At 40.5% G+C, this 24,290-nt stretch overlaps 1 protein-coding gene and 1 pseudogene across 1 annotated transcript; both read right to left on the bottom strand.

The window, feature by feature from the left end:
- Positions 1-20,708: 20,708 nt before the first annotated feature.
- On the bottom strand, positions 20,709-22,468 carry LOC149135521 (uncharacterized). The gene is given in 2 exon segments (XM_089353078.1): positions 20,709-20,776; positions 20,779-22,468. Coding segments are annotated over 2 exon segments (1,590 nt in total). The 5' UTR covers positions 22,301-22,468.
- A 451-nt stretch (positions 22,469-22,919) lies between these two features.
- LOC149135520 (uncharacterized) lies at positions 22,920-23,951 on the bottom strand (annotated as a pseudogene).
- Positions 23,952-24,290: the final 339 nt, after the last annotated feature.

Raw genomic sequence — 24,290 nt, 5'->3', positions numbered from 1 at the left:
AAATGACATTTTATACCACGATGTTGACGACGACGACGTTAAATCCACCTCCATCGTCACAACGTTTTTCAATAGAGGAGAAATGTTGATAGTGTGTGTGAGTGAGTTAGAAAGAGGGAGGGAGAGGGGGAGAGAGAGTGAAAGAAACAGACATAGACTAAAAGAGAGGAACTATTACAGAGGGTGAGAAAGAATACGTAAGAGCGAGAGAAATACAGAATGAGAAAAAGACCGAGAAGAGAAAGAAACAGAGAGAAAACAACTTTCTATAGAAGTTGAAAGAGACAGAGAGAGATAGCGGGAGAGAGAGAGACGCTGGTGTTTGATACTGTATGTATATTCTAGCAGATGTCTGTATATTTGTATGTCTGTGCATAACGCCAATGAGGGAATCAGAGGGGAGAGAAAGAAACAGAGAAGCATTCTTTGTTTCTCTCGCTCACACATATTCTTTCTCATCCTCTGTAATAGTTTCTCTCTTTTTGTCTAAGTAAGGAAGTGGCTCTTTACTTCTCCTCCTCCTCCATCTTCTCGTTCATCACAACGTTTTTAGATAGAGGGAGAAATGTAAATTGTGTGTGTGAGTGAGTTAGAAAGAGAGAAAGAAACAAGCATAGATTAAAAGAGAGGAACTATTACAAAAAGTGAGAGAGAATACGTGTGAGCGTTCGAAAACTTAGCTGCCGATTTTGATGTATGGGGTATCAAAAGATTCAATATTCTTTCGGCTACCAAATAACTTTATTTTCATTTACATATTTGTATTATAAAAAATTAACATTATAATCTTTCTATAAGTCAACTTTCGTAAACGACATTTTATACCACGATGACAATGACAACGATGTCACATCTATATCTATATATTAGCAGATGTCTGTGTATTTGTATGCTTGTGCATAATGCCAATGAAGGAGTGAGAAGAGACAGAAAGAAACAGAGAAGGAAAGTGAGGAAGTGGCTCTTTACTTCTTCTCCTCCATCTCCTCATTCGTGTGTGGGTGAGAAAGAAAGAGAGATAGGGGGAGAGAAACAGGTATAGACTAAAAGAGAGGAACTATTAGAGAGGGTGAAAGAGAAAATGTGTGAGCGAGAGAAACACAGAATGAGAAAAAGACAGAGAGAAGAAAGAAAGAAAGAAACACAGAAAGAAAACAAGTTTCTATAGGAGGAGTTAAAAGAGAGACGGATAGCGGGAGAGAGAGACGCTGATGTTTGATACTGTATGTATGTTCTATAGGTGAAGGTGAAAGAAAGCCGACACAAAGAGAGGGGAAAAGTAGAAAAGAAAGAGATGCTGATGTTTGATACTGTATGTGTGTGTGTGTGTGTGTGTGTGTGTGCGCGTGTGTGCGTATGTGTGCGCGTGCGAGTGCCTCATTCCACAATCACCATTTAGTTCAATCACTCTTGTGAAGATATTCATGTAACTTTCATTTTTTCACTTAATCCTCATTTTAATTTTCAAAAAAGTTAAGTTTTCGAGAAAAATGTTCTCACTCTTTACAAGAAGAGACGGGGTAGATGTTGATGGTCATTATTCTACAGTGAAGCAAAGACGAGTACAGGTCACTAGACACCCCTTCCCATTGATAGCAAAGACATGAAAACGACCAAAGGAGGCTGTTTCACGTAATGCCAATGAGTTACAAGGGCCAAGGGATAAACGGTTAGAACAATTACGTTAACAAAACGCAAAGCGCAGAAGCCAAGAGTCAAAAAAGGAAAGAGAAAAATGTTTAAAGGATGCAAGACAAAGACAAGCTGCCAGGTTTACTAATGAAACAATAGGTTAGCGAGAGATGAAACAAAGAAACAACCAGGAGCAAACAGTTGCTGCAAGACTTCGCCAATCCTTAGAGGAAAGGCCTAAGCGTTTTTATCAAGATAGGCTGAATACGTTTGACAAAAGAGTTGCACCTTTTAAGGGGATTTGGAAAGGATTAGATTTCAACTACGATCCAAACCATGATTATTCTACAGAGAAATTTATTGATATTGGAGCATGTCAAAAGAGTGCAGTCTATGTAAAGGAAAGAAATGGGAAAGAGAAACCACCACTATGGGTTGCGGTGGAGGAACGGTTGTTTTACCGACGTTTGGTACACCCCCGGATACTTTGAAGGTATTGCTTTTGGGAAACACACCAAGGAGCATGCACTTCTTGAAAAACACTTGGAATTATAATTCTGCTTTCCAAATGACCTCCTTTGGTAGTAATATTATAAGAGAAGGGAACATGAAGCCAACTTTTAAAATCCATTGTATTAGATCTTTGTTGCCAACTGAAAGCAAAAATCCTCAGTTTTTACAGCTATATTTTGTGACGAATTACAAGGAGCAGGCTTTGCAACGGTCATTTAACCTTACAAATTTGAAAAAAGAGTTAATCTTTGATCTGCAAGATATGTTGCATACAAACAATAGCTACATCAGAAGCTTCAAGTATGCACTGGAATCTGCAAAACCCACTGAATGCAAGATAGTTATTGATGCAGACAAAAAGCCTATTGCTGAGCACAAAGGCCACTACAATGCCCCTGCTGCAAATGAAGTAGCAGCAATTATTACCGGTGACGAGTATGGGAAGAGAGATATTATTATTCAAGGAAGAAGAAATAAGATTCAGCGGATAAATGTAACCCACCGATCATATGATGCACTCCAGTATCCATTAATCTGTGTGTTTGGTCAAGATGGATATCACTTTGGTATTAAAAAAAGAAAGATACGTAATTTCCTTCAACATATGTGATAGAAGTTATCTCCCTTCATAAAAGTGGTAAATTTTGTATTTTCGTTTATTATTATTATTATTATTATTATTATTATTATTATTATTATTATTATTATTATTATTATTATTATCATTATTATTATTATTTTGCATTATAAATTCAGAATTGATTTCCCAATTGAAAAATAAATTGAATTTAGAATAACAAATTTCTATGAAACATTTTACTTCTTTCTTCCAATATATAAAGAACAATTTCATTCCCGAGCAAGGCCGGGTGCCTCTGCTAATGTGTGTGTGTGTGTGTGTGTGTGTGTGTATGTGTATACATACATACATACATACATATATACATACATATATATATATATATATATATATATATATATATATATATGTATATGTATATGTATATGTGTATGTATATATATATATATATATATATATATATATATATATATATATATATATATATATAATTTATTATATATAAAGGGCATTAACTGTGTAGTAATGCCTCACGCTTCGAGGGACTAAATAAGTCAAAAACTACCAAAAAATAAGCAACATATTTACTGAAAGCGAGGGAATGCAGCTTTCAAAATTTATCTCTTAAAAACATTTAACTCAACGGTAGACCACTGGTTTCTCAATCAAATACAGAAAAACTGTGAAGTAACCTGTATTCTTTTGTTCATCAGTACACGTATGGTCAAGATATATAAAAATAAAGAAGAATCAACTTACCACGATGTAGCCATCACAGCACGATGACTTCTGTTCATAATTATATATCCATGAAAGAGATTTGAATTTATCCGGTTGCATCTCAGTAACATGTGCTTATACAGAATAATATTCAACACTGAATATATTCTAATTATTTATAATACAATATAGGATAAATTCTTTATAAGAATTTATCAAGTAGTCAGCGTGAAAAAAACCTCATAATGAAAAAAATAACGAAAAATTTCGTAATGAAAAAATTCATCATTTCTTCATAAATATAATTAATTATATATAAAGGGCATTAACTGTGTAGTAATGCCTCACGCTTCGAGGGACTTCAACAGAAAGGAATAAGAGAAAATAAAGAGAGAGAATGAAAAAAAACTTGTAGATTTAGCGATCAAGCATAGCGAATGATTAGAAAAAAATCTGAAAGAAGAGGTTGAAAATGCTGGTGATCCCAAATGAAGGTGCGCATGCGTGTGTGTGTATGTGAGAACGGTGTATGTGAATGTGTAAGTGTGTGTGTGTGTGTGCGTGTGATTAAGGGCTAGTGACTCTGACGTGTGTGAGTGTGTGCATTTGTAAGTGCGTGTGTGTGTTGTGTGTAGTAGTTGGTGTGCTTTTGACGTGGTGTGTGTACATGTGTGTGTGTGTGTCTGTCTGTCTGTGACCAAACAGTGTGCATATGTATGGTGTACATACACACACACACACACACGCACACAGGACTCTGTCAGACAATTTCTGCGACCACATCACCCCTGACATCTGGCCACCTAACTCCCCACACTGCAATCCCCTTCATTATTATGTGTGGGGCACAGTTGAGTGAGAGACCAACAAAGCTCCTTGTAACACCAAAAATGAACTGAAGGCAAGGATTCTGGCAGCACTCACCAACTTAAACATGGAAACTGCTCAGAAGAGTTGCAGGAGATTCCGAAGTCGTTTGGAAGCTGTGGTTGATGCTAACGGTGATTTTATTGAATACATTTGCTCTTTAGTATTTCAAGATGTTTTCATGTAATTTTGGTTAATATATCAGTTAAAATGAGATGTTAGTGTTATTTTCATTTTTGCATAATTTAAACCCTGTATGTATACATATATATATAGATATAGATATGTCTATATCTATCTATCTATCTATCTATCTATCTATCTATCTTACATGTGTGTGTGTGTGTGTGTGTGTGTGTGTGTGTGTGTGTGTGTGTGTGTGTGTGTGTTAATATAATCTTCCTAATGGTTTTGTTAATGCATGTATTGTTCCGCCAATGAATTAATACAAGAGAAGTTTCTCCTAGTAAAATTTCTCACGTTTTTTTTTTAACTTTTCACACCGTGCGCACGCACATACACTGTACAGATACACACGTACACACACACATGTGTGTGTGTATGTGTGTGTATGTGTGTGTGTATGTGTGTGAGTGTGTGTGTGCGTGTCATTAGGTTAGAGCTTTTTCTGCTATAAGAGGAGTGCTCTAAAAACTGAGTGCTTGTACAAGATCTTATAGCTTCCTAAGAGCTATTAAGATGAATGTATGTATGTATGTATGTAGAGAGAGAGAGAAAGAAAGAGAGAGAGAGAGAAAAAGAAAGAGAGAGATAGAGAGAAAGAAAGAGAGAGAGAGAGAAAAAGAAAGAGAGAGATAGAGAGAAAGAAAGAGAGAGAGAGAGAGAAAGAAAGAGAGAGAGAGAGAGAAAGAAAGAGAGAGAGAGACATATAATAGATACATAGATATGTGTGTAGTCACCGAATAGCGCTAAACTAACAGCGCAGCCTGAAGGGGTCCAGTGTCATTACACTAAAAATATTGTAAAAGTGCAGCAGATGAACGACAGGGAGGCTGAAAAAATTACGTATATACTTCCTGGTGAGAAAATGCAACAGATATACAATAATATAATAATCTACATATGGAAATTTCTGAAAGGGCTAGTACCTAATTTCAGCATGGAGTGTTATACAAATAATCCGAACTGGATGCCATTGCATTGTACCAAAGGTACCGTCCACCCAATCTGATGTCAAGACAAGGTACTGCAACAGATTAGGGTTTAAAAGCCCAAAACTTTTCAATACTCTGGCAAAAAAGAAGAAACGTACACAATGTGGACGGGGATGTCTTCAAAAAGGAACTGAACATTGTCCTATCCAGATGAACAAATGAGCCGGTATGAAGTACAGATGAAGGCAGCAGTGCCAAATACCCACTTACTCGAAATGGGCCAACAACCTAGAGGAAAAGGATACGCAAGTGTGGTGGTATGAAATGCTACGGCCCTGAAGAAATCAGCCAAAGAACAAAGATAAGATGTGTAAAACTAAAAAATCACGGTGGTGCTCTAGTATGACCGCACCCTCATGGCTGAAACGAATAAAAGAATAATAGAATAAAAGAACATATATATATATATATATATATATATATATATATATATATATATATATATATATATATATATATACTTTATTTAAAAGCAGCAGAAATATAACAAAAGACTGTTACTCTGAGTTTCACGTTCCCGTTCATCGGACAAAACTGTCTTTTGTTATATTTCTGCTGCTTTTAAATAAAACATATTACTCTACCTCTGGTATTTGAGTACTCTTTTTTCCACCTTGTTGCACATTTTATGTGCTTACTCCGGTATATATATATATATATATATATATATATATATATATATATATATACTTTTTCAACTGTAAGTATGGAAAACAATTAAATTTGGGAAAAATTAAATGAAAAGTATTTTAAAAGAATATTTGCATAGTGTTCAAATACAAGGGGCATTTTCCTTGTTTCTGCCTGTCTCTGTCTCTCTTGTTTACTCTGGATTCGAGGTCCTTGGCAAAGAAGAAGAAGAAGAAGAAGAAGAAGAAGAAGAAGAAGAAGAAGAAGAAGAAGAAGATGTGGGAGTGCTATGATAGTGGTAGGATGTTAAATGGTCAAGTGCCCTGAAAGTGACTTGTTGAGGGTAGTAGTAGTAGTGATTCAATTCTTGAGATATCTCTTTTGAATGTATTGTTTATAATATTTGCGTTATTCTAAACAGCATGAAGGAAGAAGGTGGCAGAGAGGAAGAAGAAGACGAAGAAGAAGGAGACAGAGAAGAAGAGAAAGAATTATAAGAGAATGCAGGATGGTAGGATAGTAGTAGGATGTTAAATGGTTAAGTGACCTAAAAGTGGCTTGTTGTGGATTATAGCAGTGATTGGGACTTTGTAATGAATTCTTGAATATCTCTTTTGAATGTATCATTTTTAAAATTTGCGTGTGTGTTATTCTAAGGTCATGGTGGATATGTCATTTGTTGTAGATGCGTTCAAAAGGGCTCTGTATTTTGTAATATATATATATATATATATATATATATATATATATATATATATATATATATATATATATATATATATATAACAAACGAAAACCCTGTCTCCTACATGAAACACTTGAAAAGAAATCTACTAGGGAAAAAAACATCTCGTGCGATCTAAATTACTTTTTACGGAGTATCTGATTCGCTGACCTTTTTATTAAGTGATATCTCCTAAAGCAAAGGGAACAACACAAGACTTTGTCTTCATATAACAATCCGAGCCACGATTCACTGAAATCTTGTTGCTTTTTCTTCTATGTCTACGAGTAAAGTTTTAGCAATTCACTGTTTTTTTATCGATTTATTTGACCAATGAGACAGCAGCACTTCTTAGGCATTCATCTGCTCCATAAACGGAACTCAAATTTGTTCGGTGTCAGTCTTCGACAAAATTCAGACAGAACAAGAAATCGGCAAAGAGATCGGCCTATTCTTATTTTAACTAATTTTAATACAAGACACGTTACAGCTGAACGAGGCATCGATTGCAGTATCTCGATTCTGCCAGGTTACTGACTATGTATGTTGATGCTTTTTTTTTCCTTTTCTCTCATTCCTGGTCACACTATGTGTGTGAGACTTCTGCATTAGAAGAAGAACTTGTTTCTAACAAATATATAAATTTCATCGCTGACTTTCCCAAAACATTCATATGCGCAACTCGTGTTAACCTAAACCCTGTCTCTTTTTCTCCCTATATTTTAAATGAAAATTTTTACTTATCTCTGTGAGAGTTACTGTCTCATTCAAACCAGTTCTTTGTGAGCATTTGAGAAGTAAACATAACCATATTGAATTAGAGTATCTCTAAGGCCGGCAGAGTGGTAGCTTCTAGTAAGAAATAAAAGAGAACACACAAACAAACACACAATTATTATTGTCTCTCGCCTCAGTATTTTTTCTTCAGCCTTAAACACCTTTCTCTAGTTTCCTACCTTCGGTATCTAGTTGGGGACTGAACCATTTTGGAGTTAAATGCATTGGTAATGAACATAATGAAGTGCTAATGACTGTATACAAAGTTTCCTTATGCTGATATGAATTCTATGTCAATTTAGATGCTCTGCCGATTGAACGACTAACTCGTTATAGTAAAGTGTGACACAATATGCGTCTGCATCTGTTTTCAAAAGGCGTACCTTTTGACTAACAAATACAGTCTATTTGATTGGCTTCCGCACAATTTCTGTTTACCAAATTTCAATCACGTGGTTGATCCACGGCTATAGTGAACATACAGTGCAGGTGTGGATGCATAGTATGAAATTTACTTCCCAACCACATGGTTCCGGCTTCAGTTCACTGCGTGGCATCTAAGATAAATGTCTTCTACAATATCACCAGGCCGACCAAATCCTTACGGGTGGATTTGGCAGACGGAAACTGAAAGAATCTCGTCGTATATATATATATATATATATATATATATATATATATATATAATTGATGAAGGATGGTACTTTTATGTTATATACCCACGGACAACTGTAGCTAGTCCCAACAATGGTTGGTTATAACCAAAATACAGCGGGCAAGAACAACATGCCTTGGACAACTCAGTATATTTAGCGGGACATCCCCTTCTTTATGCATATACCTGATGTGACACAAACTGTACAGATTCATGCAACACATTTAGATGCACATTATCCTACCCATAACGGACAGTTGCAGGATGGGTCGAAACGATCGTCGTACTGAATAAAGATTAGTGCTAAATCTATCTTCCGTTTCCTTCACCAATTATTATCTCAACTAACACTGTGGAATTCCTGATGTAGATCCAGAGGAAATATATCGCAAACCGTGGATGACACCAATACACTAATTGACATGTACCCATTAGTTCAAAAAATTACATATATATATAATTTTTTTACAATTACATATATTTATATATGTAAGAGATTTTCTAACTAGCTACTTTGCTTGTTGCAAGATCAGTGTCTGGTTGTCACTTATTTTTTTTTATCTATTGCGAGCTGGCGCGAACTACTGTTATCTCTAGCGGACGAGTATCCACAACTGGAGATGTGCAGAAATAACTCGAAACTGTACGGTTTGGTGGTCCTGTCACTGGAACATGGTAGGGGTTTGTTCCCCTGCTTGTAATATATATCGGGTGCAGATTGCATCGATAACCAGCTGGAGGAGGCTTCCTCCTGGGATTAAAATGGTAGTATCGTCAGTTCCTACGGAACAGCCATGTTGAAGTAGTGATAAACATTTCTTATATGTGTGTGTGTGTATACATACACACATAAACACACACACACATGTGCATGTTTTTGTGTTTATCTGACCCCCGCCCCCTACTTGACAATCAGTGCTGTTTTGTTTACATCCCCGTAATTTAGCGGTTCTGCAAAAAGAGACCGATAAGATAAATACAGGCTTTAAAAAATAAGTCCTACGGTCAATTGGTTCGACTAAAACCCTTTAACGTGGTGCCCCAAGATGGCCGCAGTTCAATGACTGAAACAAATAAAAGATACATATCCATGGTGTCACGCTGTGAGATCGAACCTGGGACCTCATCATTGCGAACGAACTTCTTAAATAATGTCCGCGTTTCTTACACTATCCACTTAGTCCTTAGCGTTATCTGATTAGCGTGTGACAAACAGTAGAATGCTTGACTAACTACTTTAGATTGTTTTTAGTTTCATCTCGCTGGATTCTCATCTCATTTAGATCAACTTTGTCTTTCATTCAATCATCTATAAAACTCTCCTTTTTCCTTAAAAATTTCGTGACTTTGTTCTAATGTATCGTTTTGAGCAAACACTGTCTTCCATTAGTGTTTCAGACTTGTGTCTCTAATTCTTTCGAAGGTACACCAGCCAATATTCCTTCCTTTTCTTTGTATTTCAATTCTGTTCGTTGCAGACCGTCCGTCGCAAATGTACTAGTTTTAGCTATTATTAGTTAGCATTCCTCCACTTCTCTCTCTTTCTCTCTCTCTCTCTCTCTCTCTCTCTCTCTCTCTCTAGTCCAACAGATTTTTGGGATCTGACGATACACCATAAAACTAAACCCTTTATGGACGGGAAACCTAAGGTAATCCCATAAACCGGCCTTCCCCATTTTCAATATATACGTCTCTACATCTTAGAGTGTGCTTCTTCTTTCGGATTTATGTTTTCTACGAACGATATGTTTTCAGTGAATGTGTTTTCACTAGAAATATATATATTTGCGAGAGGTTGACAGACATCTTCAGCCAGCTGGTCTTGCTACTTCAGGCTAATGACGAAACATGTCCCTGAATGCAGACTAGGCTGGGTGGGGGTGCTTGTCTCCCCCTCGCGAATATAAGGACACAGGAAATGCGTGAAGGCCAACAGGAAGCGGTGCAGCTTCCTAGGGCTAAATAGCAGCAATATGATTCCCTTATTGGGACTGTCACATTAAGTTGACAGTATACAACTGCTTTATCATAACACTGCTGCTTAATTCTCTCTGAGATTTATAATTAGATCATTTCTGATATATTTTCTTTTATTCTTTTATTTTTTCATTTATTTCAGTCATTTGATTGCGGCCATACTGGAGTACCGCCTTTTAGTCGAACAAATCGACACCAGGACTTATTCTTTGTAAGCCTAGTGCTCATTCTATCGCTGAACCGTTAAGTTACGGGGGACTTAAACACACTAACATCAGTTGTCAAGCGATGTTGGCGGAACAAACACAGACATACATATACATACATGTATATATATATAAATATACGACGGGCTTCTTTTAGTTTCCGTCTACCAAATCCACTTACAAAGCTTTGGTCGGTCCGAGGCTATAGTAGAAGACACTTGACCAAGATGCCACGCAGTGGGACTGAACCCAGAACCATTTGTTTGGTAAGCAAGCTACATACCACACAGCCACTCCTGCGCCTATATACATATTATATACGTGATCTGATCAATAAGTCTCTCTCTCTCTCTCTCTCTCTCTCTCTCTCTCTCTCTCTCTCTCTCTCTCTCTCTCTAGCTAGCTAGCTAACTAGCTATCTGTCTGCCTGTCTCTGTCTGTCTCTCTGTCTCTCCATCTCTATCTGTCTCTGTCTGTCTCTGTCTGACTGTCTGCTTCTATCTCTCTCTCTCTCTCTCTCTCTCTCTCTCTCTCTCTCTCTATATATATATATATATATATATATATATATATATATATATATATATATATATATATATATATATATATTTGTGAGTGTTGGTGTGCGTGCGTGTGTTTGGTTGTATAAACGGATGAAAAGTAGCAGAATCTTTTTTATGTATTTCTGAATATTGATTTCTGACAAAAGGCCTCGAGTTTGCAGGGGCGGGTATAAACCCAAGTTCCCCACTGGTACTTATTGGATCAACTCCAGAACGATAAAGGATGTAAGTGACTTTGGAAGAATTTGAAATCAGAACTTAAAAAGGTGTAAATATAAACCGCAATCTGTTTTTCTTTTCTTTTTTTTTTCGTTTCTTTTTTTTTTTTCGTTTCTTTTTTTTCCGACCTTTTGCAGATTTTCTCAAAACATTACCCTGTATAATATATAATCATATGAAGGCGGCGAGCTGGCAGAAACGTTAGCACGCTGGGCGAAATGCTTAGCGGTATTTCGTTTGCCGTTACGTTCTGAGTTCAAATTCCGCCGATGTCCACTTCGCCTTTTATCCTTTCGAGGTCGATAAATTAAGTACCAGTTACGCACTGGAGTCGATGTAATCGACTTAATCCCTTTGTCTGTCCTTATTTGTCCCCTCTGTGTTTAGCCCCTTGTGGGCAATAAAGAAATAAGAAACGTTAGCACGTCGGGCGAAATGCTTAGTGGTATTTCGCCCATCGCTACGAGATCCATTCTATGTTTAGCCCCCCGTGGGCAATAAAGAAATTGATATTTCGTCTGTCTTTACTTTCTGAGTTCAAATTCTGCCGAGGTTTACTTTACCTTTCATCTTTTCGGGGTCGATAAATTAAGTAAATTAAGTACCAGTTACGTATTGGAGTAGATCTAATCGACTGGCCCCCTCCCACAAAATTTCGGGCCTTGTGCCTAGAGTAGAAAAGAATATATAATTATATGAATATGTATTATGTATCGCTCTCTCTTTCTCCCCACTCTCTCTTTCTCCCTGCTCTTTCTTTTCCTCCCCGTTCTCTCTTTCTCCCCGCTCTTTCTTTCTCTATTGAATTCATCCTCGCTGTTGTTAGCACACCCTCACTCACAAACTATGTTGAAGATACCAAAACAGCGAAAGCAACAAAATTCTTGATGGTGTGAACGACCTACAAAAGCCTTCAATGTCATATACTAGTGAGAACATATGCAATTCAATACTAGAAAATTTTAAGCACTCTGCTATCAGCTCTCTAAGACATTGCGACTTGACTGCACAAAGAGGGCCAGCAATCCTAGAGTAAAGAAAAAAAAAAACGAAAAAATCTGCGTGACCTGAAAATTGTAATTTGTAATGACGCATTATAAACCTATGTGCAATATATTACAAAGGCGTTCCGCCGAGGTCGACTCTGCCTTTCATCCTTTCAGGGTCAATAAAATGGGTATCAGTTGAGCACTGGAGTTCACGTAATCGTTTAACCCCCACCCCTGAAATTTCTGGCCGTGTGTAGAAAGGATATTACTATGAAAGCAACGTCGTGCTGACGACTAGTTTCATCGATCCTGAGAGCTATAACAAGAGACTAAGCTGCTGCTGAGGAAAACAACTGCTTACAGTTGTCTGAATTGTTACTCTCTTCTATGGTTGGTCCTTTCATCGCAAGGTCACTACTTAAATGGATGCAATTCCAGTTCAAAGGATTTCGTATCCTTTATTTTTTACTTGCTTCAGTCATTGGATTGCAGCCATGCTGAGGCACTGCCTTGAAGGGTTTTGTCGAACAAATCAAACCCTGTACTTATTTTTAAAACTTGGTACTTATTCTATCGGCGTGCGTGTGTATATGTGCGCGCAGGATGTCTTTCAATTTCCATCTATCAAATTCGCTCAGAAGGCTTTGGTCGACCCGGGTCTATAGGAGAAGACACTTGCGTAGGGTGACATGCAGTGGACTAAGCCCAGAACCATGAGATCAAGAAGCAAACTGTTTCATTGATGACGATAAATTACATATAAGACGGCTTCTTTCAGTTTCCATCTACCAAATCCACTCACAAGGTTTTGGTGAACTCAGGACTTTAGTAGAAGATACCGAAGGTGCCCTACAGTGGAACTGAGACCGAAACCATATGGTTGGGAAGCAAGCTTTTTACCGCACAGCGTCTATAAGAAGTAAACTATTGGAAGAAGTTGAAAACTTTACGACTTTATTTAAGTATTAATCTAAGATTACACTGAGTAACACGATTTTTGTCCTTGGGCAGCAACTGTTATTACCTATTTGCTTACCCCTAGAAAGTATGAAAAACAGCTATTTCCTTCAAACTTTGATTTTGTAACATTTATTCAAACCTCAAAGAATCCCTTTTAGCACATGACTATGAGGCTCTCCCACTACACCTGTTCATGATCTGAGATGCACATATTGTCAGCCACTAGGGACATGTTTCAAGTAATTAAGGTGAAGCAACTGACAAACAAATCTGTGGTATTGAGCAGAATATTTGCTATAACGATATTTCTGCTTCAGCAATTCAGTGCTGAATCTGTCTGAAATATAATGGAAAATATGTCTGTTTCAAAACATTGATGCCCGGGTCACAAAAGCAAAGTTTGCAGGGAATAGTAGTCATTTCCTTTGAATTCTAGATAGAAGCAAATAGGAAATAACACTTACTGACCAAAGGCAGAAAAAAAGAAAAAATTTGTTACACAGTCATTTTATCATAGCAAGTGAGGGCTAAGCTTTTGGCAAAATCACTAGAAAATATACCTTTCGGTATTATTTTCTACTCATTATGTTCTGATTTCAAATCTCACCGAGGTCAACTTTGCCTTTCATTCTTCCTGTATCAGTAAAATAGAATACAGGTCAAGAACTGAGATTTGTGGTATGATAAGTACCCTCTCCTCAAAATTGCTGGTAATTAAAGGAAGTTTGAGAACAATATGAGTAACATTTGCTGATGGAAAGACTCAATATTAAAAGCAAGCTCAAATTTTTAAAATAAAATTCTTATTGATAGAGAATAACAATAATCCTTTCACCCGCCGAAATTATAAAATTCTTTTTTGTCTTATTTAACCACATAGGTTAAATAAAACGAAAAAATTTACAAAACTTTATCCAGTTGACAAGAGGAAGACATGTAGTAAATTTTAGTTGGAAGCACTTAAAGGTATGGTACCAAATCTCAGCATCGAAAGCCATAAGGGACTTAGGAAGTAAGGATTCGTAGGAGACATGATGATGGTTTCTGTTAATTCCCGAGGAGAGATAGAGTGTCGTGGGTTGCTTGATACGTCCACATGTCCTACTAGACTAACATTGAACTCGACAGAAATATTAAGGTAGTAATTTTCGTGATGTAGAGAGAACAATGTTTTATCATTCATATGCTGAAGGCATCTGAAAGAAAGACCCAGGCGTTCAGTGAATACTAAATCCTCAGTAAATAGTAAAATAATAATGGTTTCAAATTTTAGCACAAGGACAGCAATTTAGTGGGAGGGGGTAAGTCGATTACATCGATCCCAGTGTTCAACTGGTCCTTATTTTATCGACCTGTAAAGAATGAAAGACAAAGTCGACCCCTTCCTGCATGGACGGTAATCTTGGGATCATTCTTAAATAATTTTCAGTTCCTTTTTTGATGTGCTCCTACAATCACTGTTATTGTAACCGTCTTGAGATGCCATCTTTGCTTCTATTACTGTGTGGTAGTAATAAATGTTGATTAGTTTCGACTTGTACTTGAGATAAACATAAATATGTGAGGGTTGGAGGGGATAACAGGAGAAAGAGAAGCAGTTTGGGGAATAGACCAAATTCCACAGGTCTGTAAATAAGTTCAGCAGATGGTGAGAAGGAGCTTAATAATGGGGCTTCGCATTCCATTGCGATCAAGAGACAAAGGAAGCGTTACATCCATACGGTCAGCAAAGGTCAAATGTGTTTGCTACTACTAACGACCAATGAGAGTGCTGACCTTGGCCTTGGAAAGAACCAATTCACCTTGTTTTGTTTTTAATGAATGTTAGAAAAAATGATAATATATATATATATATATATATATATATATATATATATATATATATATATATATATATACTGATGCTTACATCGTTGAATTTTTGAATTTTTTTTTGGGGGGGGGGATATTTTAAAAATTTTCCTTTTCTTTTTATAGGTTTTGCTGTGGTTTACACTTTTCGTAATCGTGCAGTTTGTTTATATTGGCAGGTGCTTATCTCCTTAGTTCTTATCGTGCGTTTAATTTGTTGCTGCAATAAAAGGTGTGTTTACATATTCGAGTAGTCAGGGAGAAAAGAAGGGTAAAATTTTCACAGAAAGTTGTAGATATTAAAGTTTTTAATTTTCTAAAGATGATCGCTTGTATGTCCGACCAGAGAAAACTGTAGTGTTCTTGCAATAAAAAGGGTGTTTACATTTTCGAATACTCAGGGAGAAAGGAAAGGAAAGAAGTGTGAAGTTTTCATATAAAATTGTAGATATTAAAGTTTTTAAATTTTCTAAAGATGATCGTTTGAATGTCCGCACAGAGAAAACTGTAGTGTTCTTGCAATAAAAAGTATGTTTACATTTTCGAATATTCAGGGAGAATGGAAAGGGTAGGCATTCACAGAAGTTGTTAATATACTAAAGTTTTTAAAAGTTTTTATAGATGATCGTTTGTGTGTTCGTCCAGAGAAAATTGTAGATATGTAAGTTTCTAAACTTATTTTGAGGGGAATTTAAAATACTCACAGGAGATGTAGACGTTCCAGTTTTTGAAAGTTATTATTATTATTATCATTACTATTATTATTATTATTATTATTATCGTTATTATTATTAAACAACTGGGAAATGAAAACTATCGAAGAGAAAGACAAGACCAACACCTGGAGATACCTAAGGAAAATTGTTCTGAAAAGATGTACTGAAGCATTGATGTGCCTCCCCCCAACCCAAGACAAGCTCTGAAAACTAATTACACCAAGTTCCAAATAGATAAGAGCAGTGAATCGCCCCTTTGTAGGGTGTGTGGCATCAAAACTAAAACAGTTCACATACCCTGGGTGAATGCAGCAAATTGGCCCAAAAGAAAAACAAAAGGAGGTACAATAACGTAGTTAAGGATTTTCATTGGAAATTGTGTGATAAGTACAGCCTTGAAATAATAATGAAATGGTACATCGAGAATAATGAGATCTTGTGGGATTTTACAATCCAGTGTGATTCAGTGACTGGTGCTCGGAGAACATCAGTGACTGATGTTCGGAGATAAAATGATGAAGGAAACCACCTGGGGATGTGCGGCTAGGTGACAAAGAATTAGAAAAGATTGAGAAGTACAACCCACTAAAAGATGAAATCTCACGCACGTGGGCAATGAAGAACTTAAATGTTATCTCAGTAGTTGTAGGGGCACTGAGAGCATTAACGACCACGTTTGAGAAATTTGTTGGAGAAATTGGGATTGTCTTAAGGATAGAACATGCTCAGAAAACTGCTTGGATCTTTGTGGTTTCGTCACCGTTTACAATTATCTTTTTAAAATGTTTTTAATGTATCATACAGATGTAATTTTTGACACTGAATCCGAATTTGTTATTCATTTATTTTAGAAAAATTTTGCAAAAATGTTACAGGTGTTCAAAGTTCGATAATTTTCAGAATTTTCAGCCAATCAGAAAACAGCGAGTTCGCTGCCTCTTCCATCGTCAGGGATGGCGGGGGAGGGGGTCATCGGCATGCCAAAACATTGCTACTTTCCTTGTACACGCACACACATACACACATATACTCACACAGTTGAAACGCTCTCACTACCAGTTTGCCATCACTCCTTCCTTCCTTACTCATTTATCACCCCTTCCTTTCTCATTCATCTAACACCCCTTCCTTTCTCATTCATATGTTGTGACGGAGAAAAACACGAGGGTATTATTATAGTAAGAAGATTATCTTTCTCGTATCTCCTTCTCCTCCTTGTGCTCATGCTCAGCATCTTTGGTTACGATGGAAACAGAGTTTTTCGCTACGGTGATGTGTAAAACACTCGCTTCTGATTGGCTAAAATACCCAAATTTTGCAACTTTTAATGGCTAATAACTTATCAATTGTGGATTTATAGGGAAAATGAATTTCATTTTCATAATTAGTATATAAAACTTAATCCATATACCAGATTTGAAAACAATTGGAACAAAATTGTAAACGGTGACGAAAGCCACAAAGATCCAACTGCTTTATTAGGGACAACGAGGATTGGTACTTAAATATTGTGAAAAGAGAGCCTGTGAAACCCCCTTGACAACTGAATTAGCCGGAGCAAGTTAAACTGAGAGCTCTGAGAAGTGAAAAGTAAATAATGATAATAATAATAATAATAATTAATTCGTTTTATTGGCCACAAGGGCTAATATCAATTAAAGACATATAAGGACAAAGACAGGACGAAGGTTACAAAAGGTTTTGTCCGAAAAGGTAGGAAAGTTCGTCTACACAGAGGAAGAAAACGAAGAAAGATATAATAAATAAATAGATAAATAAATAGATAAATAAATAAGTAGAACTCCCAAAGGGGGAGGCGCTTCGAAAAAGGAAAGGTTACACGTGGAAAAACCCATAAAACCACGGGAGCCTGGTCAGAAAAAATAAGAAAGGGGTATAGAGGCCTTTCTCCTTTTACATTACCTTTTTTTTTTTTTTCTACAGGTGTATTCTCAGAATTGGTCCGTTTATACTGGCCATTTTTCCAACAGTCACCCATCTTTCAACGAATTTGCTATGAGACAGCACTTCCCTCTCTACTCTCATCTTCCTTTTCAAGTGGAACTTGAAAAAGTTGATGAGGCCTTGGCCAAAGAGGAAAGTGTCTGTCTTTAACCCTTTCAAACGGGTCCACCATATCACCTCTTTCGCTACGGCCACTAGGCATAGGAAAATTGCCTTGCCCTCCTGGTTAAAGGAGGTCGGCGGGTCAATTCTCACGATGGATCCAGCTGATAGCCGGATCCGTCCTACACGTGACAGTAGCTGTTCGATATAGACCCACAGGTCAGCAATGCTCGGGCACTGGACGAGTGCGTGCAGAACGGTTTCGTCGTCCTGAGCGCACCTCGGGCAGGCCCGGTTGACGGCACTTCCATGTCGGTAGAGTTTATCTCGAACAGGTAGCGCACCTCGGTAGCACTGCCAGGCGAGGGACCTTTGGAAATTATCCATGGGCCCCGGCCCGAAAGTTCTCCTGAACAGACTGCTTAGCTGATTATCCTCGACGCCTAGAGTTTCCCCGAGAACGTCGTCGCACTTTTCTCCCACTAACCCTCTATAGAAAGCTAGAGTGGATCTACTACCGATCGCACTGCCCGCCCGACTGAGGGCGGTGAGAGCTTGGCGGCACTCGAGGTGCCAAGCGCCCTTTCTCGGTCTACGTTTGATCCAGGATTGCAGCTCTGTTAAAGAAACGAGCTGCGGAAAATCGCGTCTGACGAAAGGCGACCACACCTGTTCACCGTCCAGGAAGCGCCTGAGATGTCGTAGCCTGAGCGCATGTTTGCGCATCAGCAACCACGGCATGCCAAGGCCTCCGTTCAGCGGCTGTTGACAGCAGATGGAGCGCCTGACCAGTGGTACCTGACCCTTCCACAAAAAGTTGAAGATCAAGCGTACCATCTTGGTTAACCAGCGGTCGGGACAAGGGACGACGGTCAAACGGTAATAGATGACGGATGCGATGTACGCATTCGCTACCTCCGCTCGACCTTTCAAGGAGAGCTTCCTCTCAGCCCATTTCTGGGTGAGGTTGGCCACCCTGTTCGTCACTTCTTCCCAGTTTTTCTCCAACTGGAGGTCCGGACCGAACCAGACCCCGAGCAGTTTAACGGGTCCGTCTGTCCAGCGCCCTACGACGCTGTTGGACGGCATGGACTTGCCCCTCCAGGTGCCTAGTTGCAAGCCCATTGACTTTTCCGCGTTAATTTTCGCACCTGTCACCGCTTCATACTCGTTTAGTGTCTCGCCAATCAGGTCAATATGCCTGTGGCTCGACACCATCACGGTAACGTCGTCGGCATAGGCAGACACGCGGGACACCCCTCAAAGCCTCCAACTTCCGCAGTAATGGCTCGAGAGTCAATACATAATAATAATACACGACAGAGCTGGGACCTATATACACTGGAAGCTATGCCAACACTATAGAATAACAACAGAAAAAAGATGGTATAAACACACGCCAGAAAAGGTCACAGAAAACGAGAAAGCAACCATACTCTGGGATATGCCAATACACACAGATAGAGAAATTAAGGCAAATAGACCAGATATAGTTGTCAAAGATCATGAAGAAAAAAAATGCTTTCTAATTGATGTATCAATACCAGCAGATGACAACGTTTCTCTAAAAGAAATGGAAAAACTTTCAAAATACAAAGACCTGGAAATAGAGATAACTCGAATGTGGAGTCTAAAAACAGAAACAGTTCCTATCATAGTAGGTGCCTTAGGTATAATAAAAAAATATTCAGACAAATACATAACAAAAACACCAGGACTTACAAATATATATAACATACAGAAAATTGCACTACTGGGTACTGCACACATTCTACGCAAAACACTTTCAATACAGTAAACATAAGAGCATCACAGCAAACCACAGCACATACCCAAGGCGCACAGAGCTGCGCTCGGTAGTGAAGTGAAAGCACGTTATAAAAATAAAACTACTGAACAATAATAATAATAATAATAATAGACATTCTTGAGCTGGTACAGGTGTCTGATGATGTGGTGTGATGGAGGAAAAAGACAAGAAGAAGCAAAAGGACAGAATGAAACGGTGGACCTTACCTTGTCGACCGCAGCGGAGTAAACAATCGCTCTTGATCAAAACACGTCTTTCTCGTAAGCCGTCTGTTTTCTGACTGACCCCACGTGCTGGCCTTCGACAGCGTGTTGCCGACTTCCGGTCTGGCTTCACTTCTGTTTGCCTCATCTCTCTCCACCAACAACACACAGCTCATCACAGCCCATAACACCACACGCCCCCCCCCCCTGATCTATAGATCATTCAACCGGCTCTCCCATTCACTCCTCGCTCCCGAACTACCTTAATTGGTTTCATAATCAACCAACCAGGGAAGAGGGTGCCGCCCCTTCTGTGGTCGCTGTGCGACCCCGGGACTGGCCTGAGTTCCTGGCGCGCTGCCTTCATCATCTTGCCTACTGCTGCTGTCTTCATCATCCTGCCCACTGCAGCTGGTTCCATCCTCTGAAGCACTGACAATCTTCCGCACATCCAAAACATGGCGTGGCATACCATCGACCGAGACGTTGTTCTTTGAATTGATGGAGGTTATAGTTCCTTTCCCCCATTGTGATGTGCACCGTGCATTTGGGGGTTATACCCAAACTTCTTCCCCGATCTGCACGAAGGTGTGCTCTTCTCCCCGGAGTCGCATTGATGCAATACACGGATGCCTCCACTCGTACCTGAATATTGCCCTGTGTGGCACCGACTCCTCAGCCTGTCCTGACCTGGGTGACATATTGTACCAAAATACGGTCTCGATTGGCGAAATGTGGCCCCTCTCTGCCATGGTCTTGATGGTACGATGATGCCTTTCCACCACTCCATTTCCACTTGGCCGGTATGCCGCCCTGAAGAAGCGGCTGACCTGCCACCTCCGAGCGAAATGCAGTGCCATTATCCAGCAGCAGCTCATCCACGGGGCTTCGTTCCAGGAATATCCCATTTAATACTCCCGCGATTTCCTCTGCAGTCCCCGTCTTCATCTTCCTCCATATGGCCATCCGCCCCGGTCCGCAGTCAACCATTGAGAGGTACGTCCCCTGCCGGTAGTGTGTTACATCCACTGCCAGTCGTTTCCAGTTGTGGTCCACTGGAATACTTCCCGCCTCACGTACGCCCGGAGCAGGGTCAATAGACTGGCACCTGTCACAGCTGCTAACCACTCTCCGCACGCTCCGCCTCGTTACCTCGGAGTCGACTTTCCTGGCTAGGAACAATATCCTGTCCACTCCCATGTGATGCATGGTATGCAGTCTCCTCAACTCCGAGTCACTCAGACAGCATACTGCAGCCACAGCCTGCTCCGCAGCCTCTGGCACCTGCAACCAGGCTCGCTTTACCCTGGTTAGGGCGTCTGCCCTGTTCTTTTCGGAAGGCACAAAAATTACGCTCAGCTTCAGATCGAACTCAGCGGTCAGCTCACGCAATATTCCCAATCGGCGCTTTACCAGCATATCCGCAGCCCCTTTGGTTCGCACCCTCCGCTCATTGGTGATGACTGCCGTCACCCAACCAAGCACAGTGGCCGAATCGGTTCTAATTTTGATGGTGCACAGCCCCCACTTCAAGGCCAGGTTCACCCCCTTCAGCACGGCATCCAACTCCGCCACATTGATATGGTTGCAGTCATCCATCTTCCTGAGCCAGGCTGCATCTTCCACTACGGTGCCTCCCATTTCTAAGACAATCCCTATTGCGATGCTACTGGCGTCCCACCAAACGATCCCACGCTTTGATTTGGGAACATACCAACTGCCCCTCACTGGATCCTCTGCTCTCACTCTGACCAAGACTTCCTGCATCATGTCAGTCGTTTTCTCCCCCACTCTGTCATTCCACTTTGCTCCTTCGGCTCGTCTCTTGATGAAGCTACATGCTGTCCGGTGCCATCCTGCAACCGGGTAGTGTCCTACCAACTTCCCGCACACCGAGAACAGTTCCCGTCTACTCACGCTGGTGCCCAGTTCGGGGACCTCGTTCCCACGCCGAAACACCAACGCACCGGCCTTGTCTCTCCGTAGCTTGAGGCCCAGTGCAGCGCCTCCTTCCATGGCCTCTGGTGGCTTGGCGACCAGTCCGAAATTCTTCAGGTGGCCTATGACCTCTGTTGCTGGCATTATGGTTTCATCCACAAGGATGTCATCGATGTACGAATTGGTGGCCCTTCTTACTCTGTCCACCTTTCCCAGGATGGCCTTGAGAATTGTTGCCATAATTTTTGGCGCCGAATTTAGCCCAAACCCCAGCCTGGTCAAACAGTATGTCCGGCCCTTATACCTGACAAGCTGATGCTTCCACAGTCTCTCAGCCACATGAACCTGCAGGTATGCCGACTTCAAATCGACGATCGTGGAGGCCCCTGTCATCTGCCTCCATTCTCGCAAGGCGTCCCCGCAGACATCTGTGGCCTCGCCGCCCGTATGACATGATATGTGGTCATTCAGCTCTCGGAAGTCAAGCACTGGTCTGACCTTATGCTTCGTAGGCTGTACCACCGCCATCAGCGACAGGACTCCGCTCTCTACTTCTTCTTCCCAAGGGATCAATATGCCCTCCTTAATCCACCGCTCCACCTCCCCCTTGAACTCGCTTCTGGCATCTCCTTTCAAAGTATGCTGGTAGCAGCCCACTTTATTTTTTAACGTCGGGGGCTCTCCCCTCCAGTTCCACTCCACTGTCTACCTTTGGCCATCGAAGGGGCACGAAAATCCTGGTCTTCAATGGTGTGCGCGGCATAGTTTTCTTCGCGGTTCTCACCAATGCACGGCGTCGCCATACACGGTTTCCCCGCGACCCCGAAAGTCACACCCGCCTCGTTGACAGTGACACCTCTTAAACGGGTGATTGCATCCATCCCCATCACCACGTCAATCTCATCCACCAAGTGGCCAACTACAATTACTTGCAGCGTCAGCTTTGTTCCATGCACCTCAATCTGCACGTCAGTAATGCCTTCACAGCGTACCTCTCTTCCGTCGACTGCCCTCACACTGCTTTCTCCACTCCACGTCTCTACCACTCCCGGAGTCATCAGGATCGTTGTACAGCCTGTGTCCACGAGGGCTCACGACATCTTCCCCTCCACCAGCACTTCAACAACGGGTAGAAAAAAACGCGCCTTTATTGATCCAAACGGATGACCACTGGCGCAGTAGTCTCCCTTAGACCGTTTCCCTACAGACATTCGCTGGCTATATGTCCCGTTTCTCGACAACGGTAGCAAATGACCTCAGGCTTCGGTAACTTGCAGTCTCGCACCATGTGCGGACCCTGACACCGGAAACACTGTCCTTTGAACGGTCGCACACGTTCCTTGTTCGACCCCTCTCCGCTACTCCTTGGTCGGCCACCTTTTGCCGTTGCTGTTGCTGCCAACGGCGTCGATCTACAACACGAAACTAACATGCGAGCCCTCGTTATTATATCCGCCATGGGCATAGCATTCACGTCCGGCAGTTTCTGCAATTCGACCGACATGTGGTCAGGAAAACCAGTCACAAACGCCAACTTTACTGTCCGATCTAGAGATTCTCCCTCGTACCCCGCCAGTCTAGCCAATCTCCTAAGTTCGTTAGCAAACACGTCGACTTGTTCGCCAGTCCACTTCGCTCTCCCCAGGCGAGCGTACGCCTCAAACATTCCTTCTGCGAAGGCCTCCATCAAGCGGATTTATATTTTATCCGCGCTAACTTGGTCCCTCTCTTCCATCTCTAAAAATAGCGCCAACGCCGGACCATCCAAGTACAGTGGTAGAAAGCTTGCCAAGTCGCCTATCCCTTGGAGCTTCGCGACCAGCTTCATCTTTTTTAGCCACGCAACCACGTCCGTGTCACTGCAAAACGGTTTAATCATATCGCTCGAAATCCGGACTACACTCATAATTTTTTTTTTTTATGGGCCGAAATAGCTTGTGGTTTGATGGAGGAAAAAGACAACAAGAAGCAAAAGGACAGAATGAAACGTTGGACCTTACCTTGTCGACCGCAGCGGAGTAAACAATCGCTCTTGATCAAAACACGTCTTTCTCGTAAGCTGTCTGTTTTCTGACTGACCCCACGTGCTGGCCTTCGACAGCGTGTGGCCGACTTCCGGTCTGACCCTTCCGGTCTGGCCCTTCCGGTCTGGCTTCACTTCTGTTTGCCTCATCTCTCTCCACCAACAACACACAGCTCATCACAGCCCATAACACCACAGATAACATATCAAATTTTGTTAGGAGATCAATGAGAATTGGAATACAGAGTTAACTTCATGTGGAAAATTTTTGGCGAGGGTTAACATCAAGAGAGGCATATTTCAAGGAAGTAGCCTATCACCGTTGCTGTTTGTGATTTGTATGATACTACAGAAAGTGACATCGAGGTACATCTTGAAAAGTAGAGGAAAATTAAATCATCTGTTATATATGGATGACTTAAAAATCTTTGGGAAGACTGAACGTGAAATAAATGGCTTAATTTCGACAGTGCAGATATTCAGTAAGGATACTGG

The sequence above is a fragment of the Octopus bimaculoides genome, chromosome 5 (genome assembly GCF_046866305.1).
Source record: "Octopus bimaculoides isolate indiv1 chromosome 5, ASM4686630v1, whole genome shotgun sequence".
Lineage (NCBI taxonomy): Eukaryota > Metazoa > Mollusca > Cephalopoda > Octopoda > Octopodidae > Octopus > Octopus bimaculoides.
Note: the sequence above shows the minus strand (reverse complement) of the source record. Positions and strands in the feature narration are given on the sequence as shown.